The sequence below is a fragment of the Motacilla alba genome, chromosome 1A (genome assembly GCF_015832195.1).
Source record: "Motacilla alba alba isolate MOTALB_02 chromosome 1A, Motacilla_alba_V1.0_pri, whole genome shotgun sequence".
Classification (NCBI taxonomy): domain Eukaryota; kingdom Metazoa; phylum Chordata; class Aves; order Passeriformes; family Motacillidae; genus Motacilla; species Motacilla alba.
The window spans coordinates 9,301,201-9,321,064 of NC_052031.1; the positions used below are offsets into that span (position 1 = coordinate 9,301,201).

General features: G+C 36.2%; 1 protein-coding gene across 1 annotated transcript in view; it reads left to right on the forward strand.

Moving 5' to 3' along the window:
* The window catches only part of SEMA3E (semaphorin 3E), a 127,241-nt gene that overhangs the window by 68,310 nt on the left and 39,067 nt on the right, over positions 1–19,864 (forward strand). Inside the window, exons 3-4 of the mRNA XM_038154113.1 lie at positions 5,841–5,900; positions 10,535–10,654. Coding sequence (XP_038010041.1) covers positions 5,841–5,900; positions 10,535–10,654 — 180 coding nt within the window. The remainder of the gene's footprint in view (positions 1–5,840; positions 5,901–10,534; positions 10,655–19,864) is intronic.

Here is a 19,864-nt window from a genome sequence, read left to right on the forward strand (position 1 = left end):
CGGAGTTACATACTGAGCTTTGTTCCTCAACAGTGAAATATAAATTAATTCCTTTTCACTTTGATACAAATTATTAATATCCTGTGACCAGATATTAGAGCTCACAGATATGAAAACATTTAGATAGCATTTGTTTCTATAAAATAAGCTTTTTGTCCCCAATCTCTTCTTCCCTATTTGGCAGTAAATCTGTGAGGAATGATGACAGGATGGAGCACTTCATGCTTCTGTCCAACCACCATCATCCCATCTGGACACACTCAAAGTTCATTGCTCCCCTTCTTGTTTTTAAGTGGAATATCAGCCATTTACTCTGAAACCGTGTTCTCTGTCTGGAGACCTGTGTAGAGTATAGCAAAGTGATGAAAACTCTTCTTGCCTTTTTTTATGCTGAAGTTGAGAAACTGAAATAAATGAAGCTTGGCCTGGCATCTTGAGAAACATGATCTCATTGGGACCTAGCTGCCTTGAGTACAAATGGCATGAGCTTTTTGTCTTTTTTCCAGAGTTCACTCAGAGCAGATCTCATTCAGGGACAGTTAAGGAAAGTGTGATCGTTTCACAGCTTTATCAGCAAAAGTGTGGAATGAGTCATTTCAGTTTGGAATCCTTTATTTCTGAGATACATTAGAGAAAGTTCCTGGAGTTGAGAGTGTGGTTGATTAATTATTACCAAAGTTCTTAATTAATCAATGTTTAACTGTGTGTTAGTCCTGAACCTTTTCTTTTAGACTGAAGAGTTTAGCTTAATTAATCTAAACTAGAACTTGTAATCCACTAAAAGTATATGAGTGCAGGCAAGTTCCTGTATTTTATTCTCTCTCTGGTAACCAGGATGACTTACTTAATGCAAAAGAAAGTTTTCATGAAGTTTTGGGCAGATTTGTATTGATCTTCATCTTCTGTGACCCAGAAAACAGTTTGTGTCTTTTAATTCATAGTCATCCCTTTCTCAACAATTTAGAATTTGAATATGCTTTCTAAAACCCAAAATGAAATCCATTCCCAGCTAGAGATTTATGCCTTTTACTCTAAAATGACCAAAGAATTCAGTTCCAGCCAGCATATTAGAAGTTATCCCAAAGAAAAATAACTAAATGCTGAGTGGACATAAAATGCTTTTGCATTGAGACCTGTTGACTGCCAAAGTAATCCAACATTTCCAAAAAAACTTAACTTGTGATGCATATGAGGTATGACTCCTATAAATCTGTATTTAATAGACTACATGTTTTCTTCAGGTTCAATTCTCTTCAGCTTTCAAATATACTGCAACACTCTGAAGGGTAGATTATAGCTTTTTCATGTAACGTAATGGCTGTTTATATAAAGCTCTACCAAATTATTTTAAATACATTTTATCCTCACCAATTTTCATATACACTAAAAAAACCCTAAAAAATTGGGGGAAAAGACCTTCAGGGAAAAAATACCACTACTGTCATTCTTGCATTGATGAGGAAATACTGACATTTGGGTTGAGCTCTCAACTGTGGCAAAAACCTTCCAATGTCACCTGGGAAAGGGAAAGACCCTCACTTCTCTATTTGTCCAATAATGTTTATTTTGTTTACTTTGGTCTTTGTATCTCTCATTTAATACATACAGAGTGTATTATATTCTTTCTTAGAGTATTTAACACATAATGCTTTATGTTTTTGAACATTACTTAGATGTCTTTTTTCTATGTGAAGAGTGCCCTTACACTCAGTAGCAAGAATGAGGGAGAATATGAAATGTGAGTATCACTGTTTACAGAGAATTAGAGCCACATAAGCACTCAAAACCTTGTGTAAAGACAAAGCTTTGTAGGCACATTTCACTTAAGCTTTGCTTTCCCTAAGAGCTCAATCCCTTTGACACCATCATTGGAATAAATCCTTACTCATATTTGAGATTTGGTCCAAAGCCTTAAAGGCTTGTAGTGATCTAACAGATAGAGACTTCCTTTGGTATCTGGTGCCAAATTTGTTTTTAAAAACATGGCAGTTCATTGTAATTGGTGCCAGAGAGGATCTTTGTTAACAGCAAACTTGAGCCAATGCCAGTAGCTCATCACCACTGGTCAAACAGCTCATAAAGGGGGACCTTTCTTCCTCCTTTGGTTTCATGTTGGAGTGAAAATAAACTGCTCTTTCTATTTGCCCACAAATTCCTTACAGATAGCTTCTGCTTCAAGGGCCTTAGGAAGATCTGGGTCTAAATAGAAACCTTCCCACTTCTGTAAATGGGCTTGCAGGCAGATTTAAATTGTGCTGTTTCTCACCTAGTGTGAGATGGCTCCAGATTCGGTTTTATAGCTCTGCTGTAATAAATTATAGAGTCCTCATCATATATCTTGCCTCTAGTGAAGCTCTGCTTCAGAGCTGGCTGAACACAACTCAGCAAGAACAGGACTTGCTTGGGTCTTCTTTGAATACCGTGAAGGAATGTGCACTAATCTAAACCGAAATAAGAAGCACACAATTTAGTGAGTTTGATTATCCTTTGGAATAACCTTCCGAGAGGGAAGGTGGCCATGTATTTGTTGATAAATATATACAAAACTCAGTCATCAGCAGATATTTTTTAAGGATTTATGTTTCAGCCAAGCACAAGTTATCTGTTAATTAAGCACTATTTATTGACTTAAACTGTGGAGAGGCTGGTTGAATTGCTTAATTGCCCTGTCACACATTAGAGTTCAGACTAGAACACACAGTAGTCTGTTTTGGCCTGAAGTGCTATAAAGCTCATATAATTTTTTAAAATTAGTTTTCAGTATAGATACCATCCTGTTTTTTAAGGTTAGTGGCTGAATGGAGAGGATGTTTGCAGACACTAATTAGCATTCCAGCTCCAATTAATGTTTCACCCATATCTGTACTTCCTTACAACTCCATTTTTTCCCATGATGAGTATATTTAAAAATATCTATTCCCTACAGTGCTTTACCCTTTACAGAGCTAAAATTACATCATCCAGGTCAAGGATGAGAATACTGTGGTACAATGGGAGAAAACATCACTGAACAAGCAATTTAAAAATGTAATTCACAGAAATCTAAAGTGGTGAAAAATTTTGAAAAAATATGTTCAAGACAATAGTTATGTCAAGACTTCAGCCCAGTGGGGTGTATGCCAGTCTGATGCTAGTACAGTCTATATACCTGGGCAGATTTCCCAAAATACATATTGATAGCTTGCCAAATGATTGTAATCCCAGCAGAGAACCAATTAAAAATTAAGGTAATTATCACACCTCTTAAACATAAACATCAGGAAAAGTAATCCATGGCAGGTTAAAGACTATCATTGCAGCTGATTAATATCTGGATTTTCATGAAGTGCAAACATCCTATGTTATGCTAATTTAAAATTTGGTATGATAGAAAAATCTGACATGCAGAGATTTTTTTAGTCTCAATTCTAAAATACTCTTGAAGAGATTAAAATCTTAATACTTATTTATGTTAAACTCAAGAGCCTTGCAAGAGTTATGAGTTTTAAAAATAATTTGGGGATAGAAAAACTTCTTCAGGAGCCATATATCTATTACAGGAGCCATAATTCAGACCCATGTACTTTAGGCAATGAACATGGACGTGCCTTAAAAGTCAGTAATTTTGTGTGGATGGCCACAAAAATGTAATGTAGAGGGCTAGAACATCTCTCCTATAAAGACAGGCTGAGAGAACTGGGGTTCAGCTGGAAGGAGAGAAAGCTCTGGGGAAACTTTATGCCAGAGTTTCAATTTGTTAAGGGGCCTTACAGGAAAGACAGAGAATTTTCTCAAAGACTGTAGTGACAGGACAAGAGACAGAGGTTTTAAAATAAAAGACTGTACATTTAGATTAGATACTAGGAAGAACTTCTTAACTATGAACATGGTAAGACCCTGGAACATTTTGCTACACAGACGTTGTGAATGCTCCATCCCAGGAACTGTTCAAGGTCAGGCTGGATGGAACCTTGAGCAACAGTGAAAGATGTCCTTGACTGTAGTAGGTGGTTACACTAGTTGGTCTTTAAGGGTCCCTTCCAACCTAAACCACTCTGCAACTCCATGGTTTATTCTTTTTTCTGTGCCAAGGACCAAATTTATGTAGCTCCACTGCAGGTGCTTTTTGACGTTCCAGACAAAGCAGGAGCATTAGGTTACCTTTTTTGGCTATTTTTCTCTTTGGCATCTTTTCTCTTGTATATGTACTTAATTCGGTACATCTTAAGTGGAAAATGTACATACAAAGTATTTTCAACAGCACTGAGACTAAGTCTCCAAAGGCAAAAATAATCACCTACACACAGTGTATTTAATATCAGGTTACAGAGTCAAGTGTTTTATTCCCTCTGTGGTTTCTCTATTCCTAACAGCCACCTACACCTGGGGTGGGCAAAACCTCTCGTTTTAGCCTCCTAGTTAAAACATGTCTTTGGGAAGTGAAACCTGTTTTTTTCATACTTCTAGCCTCGAGAGATCTTAGAGATCTCATAACTTCTAGGTTTTTTGGGTTAAGGACAGGCTTAACCCAAACTTCCTTCAGTTCCTGAACAGTGACTAAAATAAATGACTGTGGACCCTGAGTTTTGCAATGAATGAACCAGGAATGGTCTGACCAGGATGACTGGATGAGTGCCTTTCTGGGAGTTCAGCAGAGTCCAGGTACCTTTCTAGACTGTACAGCAGCAATGTAGAGACTAGATGAGAGTAATTTTTCATCATAGATAACTACATGACCATCTGACTGAAAACAAGTGGTCTGATTAACTTGGATTTAGATGGTGTGAGACCTAAACACTGCCAGGGCACTGCTGACTCACTCAGTTTGCCATTGATCAGGACCCCCAGGTCCCTTTCTGCAGGGAAAAAAAAAAAAAAAAGCTTAGCAGAAGAATTTAATTTAAAAATGTTTTCCAACAGAAAAAAAAATTGTGATTGGATTACTGACAAAAATGTCTCAATGATGACATCAGTTTTTGGATATTTACTTGGTTTCAGCCAAGTTTGATATCACTGATATGAACATGTTTTTGTTTTCACTTTAAAATGTTGCAAGAAATTAAGTAATCATTCCAGTGTCATCAGTCATTGTTTAATATTGTTTTCATCCAAACAAATCATGCATCTGGGATGAAGCCTAAATGTTATACAGTAGATAGCTGAAGAAAAAAACTCACTTGTGTTATTTGGCTTCACTTCTAGTAATTGACTGTGAAGAACTAATCCTATTCCCATAAGGTTAATTGCTGACCCTTGTTAACTTCACTGTAAGCCATTTTCTTTCCTAAGAAAAAAAAAAGCAGGGACTTCAGAAGTTCAAGCAGGAACTCAGTAGTTCAAGATTAATAACTGTGTTGAAAATCACTGACAGTTGAGCATACATTTTTCTACTGAATTTATATAAAATGTTCCATAAATTAGCTTCCTTTAAATTCTGTTGACTACTAATAAATTTGCTGTGCTGCCCTAATCAAGACAGTTGTGTTCCAATGAAGGAGACTGAGGGTCTTTTCTCTCAGGGGAAGCAAGGCTCAGGGGGAGCTCATCACAGTATTCCTGTGCATAAGTATTTAAGTGGCATCTCAAAGAGGAAAGAGGCTCTCCCTTCACAAGGAGCCAGGGACATGGTGGAGTTTCTGTCAGTGGGGAGTTAAAGATGTCTAGGACAGAGTGATAGATAATCTCACTTGGGCTCCCATTCCCTCCAAGAGCTGGACCAGATGATCTTTCAAGGCACCTTCCAGCCTGGGCTGTTCTATGATTTTGTACTTCTGATCTGAGAATCTTTCACATGAGAAATAGTGGAAAAGCTGGATTGCCATGATCAGACTGTCAATTAATTTTCTTTTTTTTTTCCTCAGATCCATTGGCCTAGTACACCTCTGCAGGCAGAAGAATGCATAATTAAAGGAAGAGATGCTGTAAGTATCACTAATTACAGATCAAATATAATTTAATTATACCAGTGGCTGGTCCAAAACAAGGATTCAGGCATCCCTAACTTAAGAGAGATTAAAGTACAGATATAAAGTGAAATGTTGCAGGTTAAAAACATGTAGCTACTGTGAACACATCAAATTATTAGTTTAATTGCTCTCCAAACCAGCTCGTAAACAGGCAATGAACACTTTTGATGGCCTGAACTTTCTTCTAATTCTTATTCTGGTGCTATCAAAGAAGGTACCTTAATAATTTTCCTTTTCCATTTCTCTCTCCTTTTCTTTTCAAACACATGGATTATCTTCTCCATATTCACATTCCAGTTTATCTTTAAAATTCACATTTGCTAGAATACATTCAGAAAAGCAGTTAAGTTATTAATAATTATAAAATACACTGTAATTTATATTTTCCTATAGGTTTCTTGTTCTATTAATAAAAATACTCTGTTCTAATGGACCTCAGACCTGTTCTGTTCTTGTGATTCAGTGCCCTGACTGGAATAATTTCCTGGGAAAAGACTTGAAAGCTCACTGACACACAGCAGCTGATATCATTGGCAGCACAGGATAAAAGTTCTTCTGGAGAGGAGCTCTCTTTAATTTTGCAGTGCACCAAGCTCATTATCTGCACCTCATAAACACACAGAGAGTACACCTAATAAATCCCACAGCTGAGAGAGCTCCCACTGAACCAAGGGATGTGAAAATTATGATAGTTTTACAGCAACAGTGACAGGAATGTAGGACAAGGAAGGGGACATACAAGCTTTGCCCAGAAACACAGCTAACAGCAGCCTCAACGATAACCACCATAAATTCCCAGTAAATTAGGAAGCTATAAAGATTTCTTCTGAAGTAAAAGCTTGAGAACTGTCCACATTAAGGCACTGGAACCAGATTAGAATGTAGTAGTAGTAGTAGTAGTAGCAATAATAATAATAATAATAAAAACTCAACTCTCCCTATTGACCTGGTCTAAAACTGATCCTTTTTGAAGATTCTTAAAAGTTCATTGTAGTTTTTCAGGTTACTTTTATGTCCTTGATAATTTCAGGTGGCTTTGGTTGAAAATGGCGGTTTTCTACAATGGCTGAACTTTATGGTCATATTAAATGAATCCTAAACCTAAATTATTTGGCCTTTGTTTGATACTACCTGTAAGCATTGGCTGCTGTTAGTTAAAGCTCTACCATCCTTCTTTCACCACTACATATTTTTCTGATACTCTGACAATATTTGTTTTGTTAAAAAATGCAGAAATAGGTACTGTTTGAAAACAAAGATAGTGCCCTCAGATTATTGTTTCCCTAAAACCCAAAACCTTTTTGCAATCAATTTTTTTTGTAATAAATCCTCAAATTTGCATTCTTTGAATATGGTCATTTAAAGAGCTTCATGTGTTTTCCACTTTTCTCTGCAACGTGAAGGTTTGGAGTTACTACTGCTTTTACAGTTAAAAACAGAACTTTAAAACTATCACAAGATTCTAGAAGTAGAGTCTTTAAGAAAAATACATTGAAATTTTAAAATTTTGTAATATTGTTATACCAAACAATATTCTGATCCTCACATGAGGCTTAATTATGTATGGACTATGTGAATGAGTAACACTAATTAATATCAAGGAAACCTTAGTAATTTTCATTAGCATGCTCAGCATTCAGTAAGATAAATTACTCAACTTGAAAGGAATCTAAATTAGAATTAAAAACCTTCCTACTATGTTTCTTTTCACCTATATTTTTGTAGCCATAAACCAAAATTGACTTAATAAAATAATGTCTTAAAATCAACTCTTCATCAATTTTAATTTCCTAATGCTATTTTTCACACTACAAACTCTAGAAAAATTTTTCTTCATGTCAAACTTTTTTGCTTATTTCCATGCTCTTTCTATTTTTTATTTTCCTTTGCAAAAAATCTGTTACTCAAGGCATAATTATTAAGTAGAACTGATAGTATTGTAATATGCTTCTCAGCACTGAAATACTTCACGTGTTCTTTGCAGCTTATTCTGTATAATAGAACTGGCCACTTTTACAAGCTTGTATAACCTTAAAAAGTTATCAGGTCATATTGTAGCAGTAAAATGGCAAGTACTGTAGTCATAAATGTTTTCAGAGGTTGTAATAGAATCAATAGGACAATTAAAAAATGCTTGTCATAACAAAAAATGTATACTCTTAAAATATGGCCATGCTTTTCTGATTTGAGTGAAGGCAAAGAAAAAAAAATCCTTCAGCTGTCATCCAGTGTGCCAGGAATCACACCTGTTAGCCTGTGGTGTGAGAGTTTGCAATTACTCTGAATTACTTTTTCAGTATTGGAAATTATTCAGATATAAAAATCAAATTCTGTAGAGGTGCCTCACTCCTCCCCACTGAGAAGTTTCAGATTAATAAAATTCCACAGATATATTAATATATCTGTGGAGCATCCTAAAGACAACCCTAGTATTTAATTAATTGATGAAGTGTAAAGAAGTCTTATTTCAATGTCCCCTTGGATGATGCATCTCTTCCCTGCTCTGTGTAAAGTACATTATTAGTAGGGTGATCAGCAATGTCTTTTTTGCCTGACACTTCCCAGAGCAGCACCTTTTGTCATCTGTTTATAAATGAGCAAGTCCAGCCATTTTGAATTAGTGTTTTTCTATCTTTGGTATTTCCACATCCTAGGATTTTTTGCAGATTTTTGTGCAGGCATTCCTACAACGGTACACAGGAGAAAAAAAAAAAGTGTAGATTTTTCCCATTAAAAAAATCTAAAATCACTAAAATTATTTTGGCACAAAGAACAAGAGCTGAAGGTGTGTATGGATAAAAAAAGCAAACCATGGAGTAAAGAACAGAACACCACTGAGAGCAAACAAAGGGAATAAGTCAGGAAGGAGGAGGGGGAGCATCAGTAACAGCACCAACACCCATTAAAGCATCTATTCAAAAACTATGGCATCATAAAATACCTATGGAATAGCATTTTGCTACCACAAGTCAGCAAACATTTGGGAAATGCACATAAAAAGTGGACACCTCTGTCTTTGAGTGCTGATCCATACAAAGAGGATCACACGCTGCTGATTCAACCCCATTCTTCTCTCAATTCATCTGACTTTATGTTTTTGTTTCCTTAAGAAAAAAAAAGTAACAAATTAGTTAAAAATCAAGAAATTCCAAAAATAAGATATTAAAAGGTTGATTTGTGCTTTGTATATGCATAATATTTAATTACACAACAGGTACTATCTTGTGTAGGTTACTTGTATGAATTATCATGATATATCCTGAGGATAAACAGTTAAGGAGAATTAGGTGGCAGGAGAGATTTCTTTCCTTTTTTTATTTGCTGGAGCATTTAGAACACTTCCACATAATGATTCAGAGATTTGAAGAGAGAAGAAAGATGGTTTCTTAGTTTTGAACCTAATGTGGATTTGCAAGTGTTGAATTCTGCCCATGAATTCCCTGAAGACCCTTCCTTTTTGATGTTAAGTTCTTGCAGTTGTTTAATAAGATCCAGGATTCTTCTCACACAAGTACCACAGTTCAAAAGTGAGAGTAGCTATCAGTGAAGAACTGGAAATTTTTGAAAAAGAAACTCCTCCACTCTGCTTTACATGTTCATTTCAGGATTGTATTAATTGCCTTTTGGAGATGTCTGGCCTACTTCACTGGCTATTGAAAAAGCCAGAGAGAATTACATAAATTACATGTCTAAATGCCACAATAGCTAAAGTTAGCTCAGATTAATTCCATTTTAAATGTCTTAAACTTGATGTGACTCTTAAAGCTCAGAGTTCTAAGTTGCAGAAATGTTGAGCAATGAATTGAAATGAGCAGTAATTTTGCTCCACTCATAGAAACCATTGCAAAACGCCAAAAAAACCAAATCTAAAACCAAATCTCAGGAATCCCAGGAGTCCCAAAATCAAGGTGTGCTTTTATCTTACTGTCTCCATTTCTAGTTTAGCACAGGAATAATGATCCCACATATCAATGGAATGTTTGAAAATGTTTTAATTGTAATATTTATGAAGCTGCAAATACACTAATGAGTCCCAAAGTATTGCCCTGGAGGAAATGAATAGTTCTTTTTCAAAGGGGTTTAAACAGTGGAAAGAGACAAAGTATGTGTTTATGCAATATAAAAAATATTGCTTAGCAATTAATTATACAAGAAATTAATTGTATTATAAAAAATTATATTTTTATCAAGATGAAGTATTTAACTCTAGAGAGAGGCTGTTTGCTGACCATTCACCTCTTATGTTTTGAATCTTATGTCTGTGTTCTATGTATCCAATAATACATAGTAAATATCTATTCAGATTTGCAGATTATCTCCATGACTAAAGAAGCACAAAAGTGTGTTTTTATAATTTAGTAACTCCTAACTGGTTAGGCATCTAAAATAAGACATGATCAATCAGTGCTCTAAACTTGTTTTTTTAATGCAGGTTTAAAAATGCCCACCCATGAAACTGATGGCCCAGAGTTAGTAACATGAAGTGAAATAGAATAGAAAGATTCAATATTAGAACATCACCTATGGGCACATAAAATGCTAAAAAAATAATTTAAAAGCTAATCTTTCCCTGTGTTTTTTTAAACTAGGATGAATGTGCAAATTACATCCGTGTCCTTCACCGATACAACAGGACCCATCTTCTGGCTTGTGGAACTGGAGCTTTTGATCCACTCTGTGCTTTTATAAGAGCTGGACATCCATCAGAGGTAAGAAATTTGGTTTGTAGTACTGATTCTTTTGGTCTAGATTCCAGCAAAGCCTCTGTCAATAAAGATAAATATTTAAGTTCAGTTGTTCACAGCTCTCATCTGATAGATATTTTCCCTGATGAAATGTGATGCTGAACTACAATTTAGTTTATGATCAGAGGAACCACTAATATTTGAAAGTATATTCTGGAGAATTGTGCAAAGAATCCAAGAATTTTTCATCTTAGGTTTTTTGGTGTGTTTTTCACTAGATAAGCTGATATAGTAATCCTTAAGAGAAAAATATTTAATTTTTGGAGGGAGTTATAGCTAAAACTGTTGGGGTTTGGTTTTTTGGGTTTTTTTGGGGTTTTTTAATTACATCATATATCAAAATGTGTGTTAGTTTGATGGGAGATTGAATTTCTTAATAAATCTTTGGTAAATTCTGCTTCTTTATACTGGTCTTGTTCAGCAAGTGCCTGTAAGCTCCTTAATGATGCTTACAGCTGAGTGAAACAGTACTGCATAGGTCAATAAGAACATATCATCAATATTTTGAATATATTTCTTATGCAAAAATAGAAATTGTCTTGACATCTCAGGGGCTAGGATCCTTTCTGTCTCAGCTATATTAGAACAGGTTTAAAGACTCAGCAGAAGTACCAACCTCTCATTTTAAATTAGCATATACAACTCCTTGGGCATCAAATCTAGGCTGCTGAAGGCACATGTGATGACAGCTTTGGGAACTGAAACAGGGATTCTTGGGAATGCACATTGTGAGATGGGACTTAATAGATGGAGATGATCTATAACCCAAAGATAAGATTGCTTTTAACTGGGAGGTCAGGAAGGGTTGCTGGTCCATGGTTGTGTTTTGTTGGTTCGCATGATGTCTCCTGGTGGAGCTGAGCACTTTGTCATGGAGCTGATGCTACAGCACCATCCAAGGGAATACTTGCTTTCCCCTATGGCCAGGAACTCTTGGCTTAAGTAAATTTAACTTCATATATTAAGATTTTTAATATGTACTCATAGAAATCAACTATGGGATTTACTTCGGGCAAATGTTTTTGATTAATCTTTTCTGAGTAATGATGCATCCTTTTGACAAAACAAACATGAACAACATCACCAGTAGCAATCTCCAAGGATCCAATCCATGCTGTGCACCTCCAACTGCTGTCAAAATAAAAAGCATCTAAATAAAAAAGAGGTTAGGACTCCAGCACAGTACTCAGATTCAGAGTTGTATGAATTGCAGAAACACACTGTCTTCTGAAATTAAGGGAGGAGCTAGATAATGAGCAATGTTGAAATAAGGCAAATTTGCATGTCTCCTCTGCTCCTCTCATAAACCTCCTGTCAGGCTTCCCAGTAGAGTTTGAAGGAAGCAATGGCTGTATATGTAGGAACACTATTTTAGGAAGCATAAACAAAAGACTAATAAAAACAGGAACCAAACAAACAAAAAATTAGAAACAAGATATATATAAGACTGGGTGGCTCATGATCATCCCCTTATCTTTTCCTTCCTTCCTTTATTTTTGTTTATTATTCTCCCTTGTCACATTGAGGTTCTAAAATTTTACCCACACTGAAATCATGGGAAAATTTCCTTTTTTTTTTTTTTTAGTTGTGTAGACAGGAAATATATTTTCTACACTAACAAGTAGCTATACTGTTTCTTGTTATCTGAAAAGCTGACCATCAGGATTAAAAAAAGACAGATGCCATTTATAAGGTAGGTTAAAAATACCACATGGTATGTGGTTGAATGGGCAAATTGTAATCTTGCTTTCTTTGAGTGATAAGGACATGGTGTAACTGCAGGAAGTGAAAGGACAAGATCCTTCTGCAGAAAACTGCAGCTCAGTCTCTGCTGATCTATCTGGTCAGAGTGTCCTCTTCCTAAAATATCTCATTGCTCTCCTCTATTTCTTCCACCTCATCTCTCTGGCCATTTTCTCACTGTCTGACTGTCCTGGAAAGGACAGTGGCAAATGAAACAGTGTTTAAAATATGACTATATACCTCTTTACACCTCCTCATGCCTGAGTAGCAAAAGTTATGTTTGAGGCTCATATATATTTGAGCAATGTCACTTCTCAGACATGTTGAGGTGTAAGGTGTGGGATGTAGGAAAGGAGGGAGCCCTTTATAACAAACTTCTGTGTATCCAGATAGCATGCACATGAAGGAAGATGCACACTGTCATATGGAACTATTAAGCAGCAGTATCAGCATGGAAAAATACTTGCTCTGTGTTCAGGGACCTTAACTAGAAGTTTCAATAGTGCTCCCTGAGCTGATGGAGTGGGGAGGGTAGGACCCTGTCAGTAAAAACTGCAGGGTTCTTAAGGTATTAATGGCATATAAATGTAACCTGAAGATGAATTTAGAGAGGCATGTAAGCACATGACAAAATAGCAGGACTGTATCTTCTGCAACATTGCCTCCCATTTACTGAGCAGGCCAAAGAGGAACCTGTGAGAACCTAACATCCAGTTAAGGCTCTGGATCTTGGTGATCACTAGTCCCATGTTGCAGGGACATTTATTTTGTGGTTGGCTTCCAACAAAAGTTTACATAACCATCCATTTCTGAATAGCCATTTGGTAAGAAAATGAAGCGTTGCTGCTTCTCCTTTGAACAGTGAAGATTTCCCAAAGCCATGATCACAGGCACACTGTATGGCATCCTGATTTAGCATGGGTTTGTGAGGTGCAGTACAGTTTGTGAAAAGTTTTCTTTTCCAATCAAAACCAGGTTTGAGCTGTGTCTTGCAGAACACTGAGCTCTTGTCAAGAAATCATGAAGCCAAAAGGAGATTTCCAAAATAGGCAGAATTTGATTGCTTCATTGGCAGGTAATTACACCGTGGAACTGCCTTAAGAACAGAACGTCTAATGTTCTTGAAAAATACAGCAATAATGTCCATTGCCCAGCCAATCTCTGTAGAAAGTATTACCCTTACTATGTAGTGAATGAAATGTGCTTTGAAATCTTTCACATGCACATTGTGCTATGATACATTTCAGCTTCTTTTGTGCTTTCCGTGGTTATAGAAATTTCATTATACCATGCATTTTGTCTTAATATGTTGATCATAGAAACCAACAAGAAATAAAAATTGGTTTTATTTAATTCTATATCAAACTTGTGTCATACCACCAGAGTATAATATAATAAAATGTATTTGTCTAAATCAAATTGCTTATAAGTTCTATTATACACTATATATCCATTTGAAAGATTAAATATAAAATGGTTTCCTGCATTCTATTCCAATATTGGTTTAATTGATTTCACTTTGGAATTCCCAGCTGTTCAGTTTCCTAAAACTGTTTCAGTTATTATATTTCTAAAAATACACAAGTATAGTCACTGACTGCAGCTTTTTATCTTTTTCTCAGTTTCTAATTACTTTGATCAATGTTGCTGTTCCAAATTTAAACATTTCGGCAAAATACCCAATGTTTTTCTGCCATTTAGAAATAAGTTACAAATTAGGAAAAGTAGGAGTGTTGACTTTGCAGACAGAACAACTACTGGTGTTTGCGACAGACCATATTACAAAGTCTTGTCCAAGAAAACATGAGCAAGTTAAATGCCAGCCAGTAAGTGAATTTATTATCTCTGACTTCATGAAATGCTTCCAAAAGTCAAAAATCAGTGAAGGTCAGAAAAGACTGGGTTCTTCCAGGCTTTTTTTTAATTGTTTTGTTTTGTTTGGGTTTTTTGGTTTGGGTTTTTCTTTTTTTTTTTTTTTTTTTTTTTTTTTATTTCATCCAGAAATTAGGGGGAATTATTATTTGTCCTGAAGGAAGCAAGAGTCAGAGACCCTGCACCCCAAATTTCTCATGAGGAAATGCATATGCATCCTTCCCATATACTAAGTGAGAGAAAATCTGAGATAAGTCTTCAAACAAGGTATAGAAGATGAAGAAAAGTTCAGAAAAAAATCTTATTTTGCTTTGATTCCCACCAAACTGACATTTGTCTCTCTTGTTGACTTTGATGCCAGCAAGGCAGAGTGGGGCAGAAAAGGGGGGAAGCACCTGCATTTAATGTCTTCCTTTTTGAATTTGTATAAACTTCTCAGTTTTGGCAGGTGACAAGTGCTGAAGGAAGTGCTTTCTGTCTCAGTCTATGTTTCACCACATCCAGCTGCCAGTAAAAGAGTACTCTGGCACTGCTCTGTAAAGCTGAAAATACCCTGGGTGAGTTTTAATGAACCTTAGATAAATCAAAGGACCTATCTGCAGTCAGGTAATGATTTATCTTTATGAGTTATCTATTCAGTAGAGCAGCAGGTTGTAGGGGTGTCCTGGAGGCTTTCCAGCGATCCATACTGCCTTACTCACTAACTCACAAAACACCTTTAACAAGTCCACGTGGGAGTTTCACCAAGTACAGCTAAAAAATTACTCTGCCTCCATAGGATCTGCAAAATTAGTAGAAATTCCAAAAGAAAGCAATGTGCAGAAACAGTATCCCAAGTTTTTGCAAGCTTCATGGGGACAAGATAGAGCTGATTCCTGAAGAGGAAGGCATCTCTGCATGACAAAACCTGTTGAGGGAATTAAATTTATGAGAAAGAACTATGCATGAAGAATTTTTCCTCCATAACACGCTGTAAATTTTTAATATGTACATGGAGCTGGCAGGGTGCCATTTCAGTGCCTCATTTAACTCAGTAAACTGCCTCCAGCTGTATTTCTCCACTTTGGAAGGCTGTTGGATTAAGCCACCCTTTCCACAAAATGCACTGGTGGTTTTTGGGATTCTTCTCTAGGTGTTCCTAATCTGATGTATTCCTTTTTATGTTATTTGCTTCTCAATTTGCCAATTGAGATTCTGCTTGTCAGGGAAGATCAGCTCTAAATTCTGAATCTTTAGTCCTGTTAGAGAGGACTTGCATTTTGTAAGCAGCAGGTGTAGTTGTTTGCTTGGAAGATAGTTCAGTCAAGTTGGAACTTTTTCTTTCTAATCTACATCACCTTTAATATTTTGTGGAGGGTGGGGAAGGACACTTCTTTTTCTATATGCTCTGTGATTCAATGCAAAACCAAGAAAAGGTTCAATTGTGCAATAAGATTTCTGTTTACCCCTCTACACCAACCAAATGTAGGCAACATGAGCTTCTCAGCTTTTGCTTTAACAAACTAGAGAAAATTCACATGCAAGTCGTGAGAGAATATGCCAGTCTTATCTCAGCTTATCTTTGACATGACATAAACCTTCTGCTCTTGACCAGCATGTGATAATGTCATCATTCTTCCAGCTTTGTTGAGAAGCAAAATTGTAGACATATTTCTATTATTTTACAATAATAAAGTTGTTTCTGACGTATTTTTATAATCAAAACAAGCAATGACCTTCCAAGTTGATCCCTCTCCATGCTTGTTCCTATTACCTCATCTCCACGCTGTTTTCAGAGGATTAAGGAGGACAAACATCTGGTTTCACTGACCAAATAGAAGTGGGTGTTGGTCAGTTCTTCATTAGATAGAATGTGTGACAAATTCTTGCCCTGAAAATATTTGCTCAGAGACACAGTGTCCTTCTGCGTGGGCTAAAAGCCACCATTTGGAGCACCATCCACCAAATAGAGATGAAGTTCTGACAAGTGGGCAACACAAGTCATAAAATCTTTTACCAGAGGGGTTCATTTACATTCTCTGGTCTGCATGCCCCCACTACAGACTGCCAAATTGCACCAAAACATCTCGGTACCCCACACTTCATTTAGGTTAAAGCATTTCATGTTCTGGAAGTTGAATATGCATACATTTCAAGAGAGGTTAAAATGGTACCTAACTCAGACAGAAAATTAATTAGGTGAAGATAACATGTATGCTTACAGCAAACAACAAAGATGCTGTGCTGCAAAAGGGGAAAAGGGGTAACACCACTCTGACCTAAATATTAGCTGTTCTAATATTTAATTACTTTTAGTGTTAGGAAATAGCCACTTATTCAAGGTCAATTTTTTTCTAACTTCAGCTTCCTGTCATTTAACCTTGATATGCCTTTGATACCAAAGTTTAAAAGTCTCCCACTATCTTTTTCACATCTTTTCCTCATGTAAGTACCTATGCATAGAGATCAAGCCACCTCTTCACTTTTTTTGATAAGCTGAATAAACATAGCTCCCTAAACCTCCTATCACCAGGATTCCTCAATCTTATTTGTGTCCTTCCTGTGAACTCTCTGCAGTATTTTCACGTCTTCTGGAAGTGCAGACACTAGAATCACACGTGCTATTCCATGGTGTGTGTACAGGCGAGGTCACTGCCCCACCTCTGTTTGAGATTCCTCACTCATGGACTCAAGTGCTGAGTTCTTGGCACGGTATCTCAATGAGAAATCTCTTTTTAGCAGTTTGCACTTGACCCAAGTTCTTCACTTGAGCACAAAGTTATTCCAGGTTACAGGCTTTGCTGAGGCACCTAATTATCAGTCTTGTGTAACAAGGTAAATGAAGAAATTTCTGGTGTTGCCTGTCAGTGTCAGCTTTAATGAGGCCTCTGGGATATCCAAGATCCTAAATAAGGCACCTGAGTCTAACACATGAAAGCAGTCTGAAGAAGGATCTGAATTTCCATCTTCTAGGTGTTCTGATGTACTTCAGATACAAACTCTGTTCCCTATTCCAAGATGCAACACTTTGGATATGGTTATATTAAAATCTACTTAGTAGGCTTCTGACCTTTAACTCAGTATTCCAAGCATTCCATAACCTGAGCTTTCATTAACCTTTTCTCTTTCTTATTTTGGCCTCCTCAGTACTTTTGTAAACTTTACTAGGAAAGAAACCATGTGATTGTTTAAAATCACTGCTAAATTTAAAAAAAAAATCATCTTTCTAGCAAAAATAAAATCTAGGGAAACCTTCAGTAAAAGAGGATTTATCAATGATACCTCATAAGAACGGTGTTTTGATTATGTCAACTGTTTGTATTTCTTAACAATTCTACAATGCATATTATTTATCAAATAGCTGTGTACTTAGTGAAATGCTCTGGAGAAAGGCAAGTATTCTGTAACAGCACAGTTGCTCTTATCAGTCATTCTTACATTTATAACAGACTACAGGTTTTTTGAAAGTGCTCTCCATCCATAAAATGAGGTGAATAACATTCATTACTTTTGCATATTGTCTAAATATGGCCATAAGTGAAGTGTAAATTCAATTTGGGAGATTGGTATAGTATGTGAATTGATCAGCCATATGAAATGAATTTTCCATCATATTAGACCTGCTCCTTTGCAAGATTAAACACAGATGGTCCAGGGAGAATGAATCCATACAGAGGAATAATATTGTTATCCCACAGAGAAAGAAATCCTCCACCTGTGTGGTAATTTGATGGGGGTAACTGAAATATTCCAGCTCTCATTATAATGATTTTTAGATTCTGCCACATATATTTACGAGAGAAAGCATTTTCTAAGTGACAGCACCTAGTGAAGTAGTCTATATCCTTCTTTGAAGACTAGACTTACTAATCAATAAGATGTTATTATAATTAAAAACAAGGAAAAAATGTTTCCTTAATATTTTTACATTATGAGATGAGCCCTTAATATTGGATAATCCTTCTATGATACATGACTGATATTTCTTCTTATATGCCTGATATCTATATAGAAAGTAAAAAGAAATGTTGCTAGCAGTTCATCTGTGTCATCAGGAGCCAATGGATCCACTCCTCTGCTCCTTTTTCTAGAATGGCCAATTTAGACATGCCCAGCTGAAGCTCTGCAAAAGGGCTGTTGGCTGTCTAAGGCTCCACTCCATGGAGAACAGCGTGTATGAGTCCTTCTGAAATCCATTCCCAGTTTAATGTAGCTGTTCTTTTCATGCCCAGCACATCTCTTCCTCCTTTCACCACCAAAGCCTAGATAGAAGCTCAAACCTTAGAGCTGCATCCTTCCTTTTTTTATTTCTTCATGACCTTTGTCCCCAGTTGTTATGATAGCAATCATTAAATTAGGTCATTAGAGAGGGTTTTATTCAGTATTTACTCTGATATGACCTTCACAATCAGAGTGAGAGCACAAGTTTAGTCTGTCAAAGCCATGGAAGAGGAAAAGCCTGGGTTAGTGGGGCTCTGTGTGACGACTTTGCACTTCCCCACAGAAACCCCTTCACTTTTGCTCAGCATTTGTGGACTCTCTTTACCTTCTTTTTCACTTGGTTATAAGACTTTATCACCACATACAGCTACTCATACATTTTAATTCTAGAGAGCCTTTCATACATATTAACTAGCACATTAGTGCAGTATAATCAACATTTCTAATGGCTCTATTCTTTGCCATAAGACCCCTAATGAGTTTATGTGACCAGTTCAAGGTCGCACAAAGGTGTGCCTTCTAAAATTCTGATCAATGCAATCACTTCTGCTGAAACACTGTGAGCTGCTAAGGATAAATTCCTCTGATTTCTATGTGCACTGTGGTGGGATCTTTTTTTCTTTTGCCAGACTTTTTCACATTCATTAAGTCAGGAAAATATATTATTTCTGTCACTTTAGGCCAGATATTTTGACACAAGTCACAAATTGCTAATCCTTTTGCAAACTCAGACAGCAGTCTGACATAGCTCCAGATTTTTAAACACATTTTCAGATTGGAGCCCAATGTGTCTTAATCATTTAACTGTGGAATAAAATGCACAGACCTGAAAAATGCATCTGAATTTTTAGGGAGGATTTAATGCCTATAATATTTTATGCATTCTCATCCCATAGGGCGATTGATCTTTTCAGTATGTCAGTGGATAGTAAAGAGGATTGAAAACAGATCCTCAGAAGAAATACTACCTCCCAAATAATCTTAATTATGTCAAATAGCAGAGACCTGACTATTGCAGACAGTTTTTGAGGACTCTATTCCTAATATTGTATCCCTATTTGGCTTGGAAAATAAAGTTGAGTGAATGCTGAAGGTATGATTTTAAAAGTTAGTAATCCTCTGAGAATGAGATTTTTTGCCAGTGCTTAGATCCTTTTGAAAATTAATATTTGGATTAGTTAAAGAAGATATTATATGAAAAGTTCTTTTCCTGTTGGAGCATCTTTGTCTTGCTCACCCAAATACCTGTATGCCTGTTTTATGGTGACTGAAATAGGGCAGTGTGTTGCAATAGGAACTTATTAGTACTATTGTAAGTATTTGGAGGTTCCTTTATATAAATTCAATTATATTCCACTG